This window comes from Arachis ipaensis, chromosome B08 (assembly GCF_000816755.2).
Source record: "Arachis ipaensis cultivar K30076 chromosome B08, Araip1.1, whole genome shotgun sequence".
NCBI classification, from domain to species: Eukaryota; Viridiplantae; Streptophyta; class Magnoliopsida; order Fabales; family Fabaceae; genus Arachis; species Arachis ipaensis.
The window spans coordinates 13,852,962-13,855,405 of record NC_029792.2 but is presented as its reverse complement, the minus strand read 5'-3'; the positions used below and the strand labels follow the sequence as shown (position 1 = coordinate 13,855,405).

Genomic DNA, 2,444 nt, shown 5'->3' with positions numbered 1-2,444 from the left:
TAAAGTATTACTCATTATTTATATAAAAAAATAGCTAATAAACAAGTCGCCGATTACACCAGACATTATTGAATATTATCTTTCTTCACGTCGTAGTATTGCCATGGCTCCATCTAATTCATTGTGAGGTCAGTGGAGTCCACGTCCACGGTCCACTTTCTCATTAATTAAAGAGGTTAAAATAGATGATGATTTTTTTTCATAATATAGATCCTAATTATCTATTAGCACTTTTTTTAATTTATTTAGGAATATTCTTGCGGTCACCAACTAAATGAGTGTTCAACAATATACAGTACAAATTAAATAGTAAAAAAGAATGCACATTGTCGCATAAGCTAACTATGGACAGTATTCCATTGTGGGAAAGGCACGACCAGAATAACCATTTGTGGAACGACGGACCCATTTTGGCTCAGTCTATAACGGAACTTTTAAAGTTAATATTTTAGATCAGTAAAAATCGGACAAGCAAAAACATTGTATGCACATACATGACACTAATTAGTAACTACATATTCTTTTAGTTGGGTTCAGTTGTTAACGTTTGTATTTTGAGATTCTTTTGCTGAACTGTCAATTCTATTTAAAAGATTAGTGTAACTGTGCAACATATTCTTGTTTAGTCTGTGGTTATCACTTTCTTCTTGATTTTAGTTAATGTTAATATATATTAAAGATAGCTATACGTCAAATTCAAATTATCTCTTGGTAGATAAACAATAGCATCATCATCAAGAACGTAATTATTATCCCTCTGGTGATTTTAAGTGTTGGTGTCTACGACAAGGAATATGTCAGTGGAACATATACTTGGTGCTATCAAACTTAGGATTAAAAGAGGCATTAATCTCGCAATACGCGATACTTATTCTAGTGACCCTTATGTTGTTGTCAAAATGGAAGAACAGGTCAAAAATCTATTTTTTTTTCTCATTGAATATACTTATATACATGCTTAAATAATACAATATTGTAGCAATGCGATAAATTGATTATTTAATTTGATACATATGCAGAAGTTGAAAACCGCGTACATACGGAAAAATATTAATCCAGTATGGAATGAAGAATTGACTCTTTATGTTAAGGATGTTGCAACTCCAATAACTATGGTACGTGTTATACATTCAAGAAAATTAGTGCAGAAGCTTTTTCATTTTTGTGATTTACATTTATGATGATTGTCATATATGTTTGACTATGCAGCAAGTTTTCGACAAAGACATATTCACTGCAGACGATGAAATGGGCGATGCATTTATAGACATAAGGCCGTATATTGGGTGCCATTTGATGGGATTAAAGAGTTTGCCAGATGGATGTGTGGTGAAGAAAATTCAACCAAATAGGACTAACTGTCTAGCTGAAGAGAGCACATGCTTTTGGCGCAATGGGAGTATAGTCCAACCTATGATTTTAAGACTGAAAAATGTTGAGTGCGGTGAAATAGAATGTGAAATTGAGTGGCGTAATATTCCCGGTTGTAAAGGTTTATCAGGACTAAGATCTTGAATCAACTCATTATTATAAAAGGTGTATTATTGTATGAGAAAATATAAAGAGAAAATCTCTACATACAAATGTTTTACGTTTATAAGCTTTACAAGTTTGAAGAGAACAAAATCCACTAAACGCGTTGTTTGTGTTACGTGCTTTTTTAACAGACTTTTAAATTAATTTAAATCAATTAACGCGTAAATATATAACTTCCATTTTTCAAAAGATTTCGTTTCTTTTTTTCGAGTTGCTTGTCAAATTTGTTGGATCTCCTTCGTGCGTTTTCTCTTTGTTTTGTTTTTTTTTTTTTCGATTTTCATGGTTTCTGAAATCAAGCTTTAAAATCGTTTTGAAGATAATGGAACTTCAGAAATATACTCAAACGATTACATAAATACACTCAAACGATTACAGAAATACACCCAAACGGTTACAGAAAGGATTACAGAAATACACCCAAACAGTTATAGAAATACACCCAAAGGATTTAAGAAATACACCCAAAACAGAGGGAGACAGTATATTTCTTCTTGAAATCTTTTAATGTTTTGCTGGTTAAGGATGAGGCATATGACAGAGACAATCTAGAAGAAAAACCTAGAAGAACAGTAAAACAGTACTTTGAATAATGTTTCTTCGTTTTTTCTGGTGATTTTTGATGGAGATTTGTATCTTTTCTTCTTGATTTCTTTTACTCTTCGCGAGGAGTTGGAACGTTTCTGCAGAATCGTAGTTTGTTTCGAATGTCCCTTGAATCTTGACGGTTTGCGTTTTGATTGAGGAAGAAGAGGAAGAGTGAACGTGTTGTGGAAGGGTGATTAAGGCGCATGCGTTGGACGCTTGATTCTAAAAGAGTGGCGCGTGTGTTTTTTTCTTAGACTTAGAACAACTTGTATACCTTGTAAGCCAAAAAGACTTGTATGTATAACAGACCTAAAATATAA

The 2,444-nt window shown here is 32.7% G+C and overlaps 1 protein-coding gene across 1 annotated transcript; it reads left to right on the top strand.

The window, feature by feature from the left end:
• LOC107610564 (protein C2-DOMAIN ABA-RELATED 7-like) lies at positions 795–1,515 on the top strand. The gene is made up of 3 exons (XM_016312601.1): positions 795–911; positions 1,020–1,115; positions 1,210–1,515. The coding sequence occupies exons 1-3, from the start codon at positions 795–797 to the stop codon at positions 1,513–1,515; spliced, it is 519 nt and encodes a 172-aa protein (XP_016168087.1).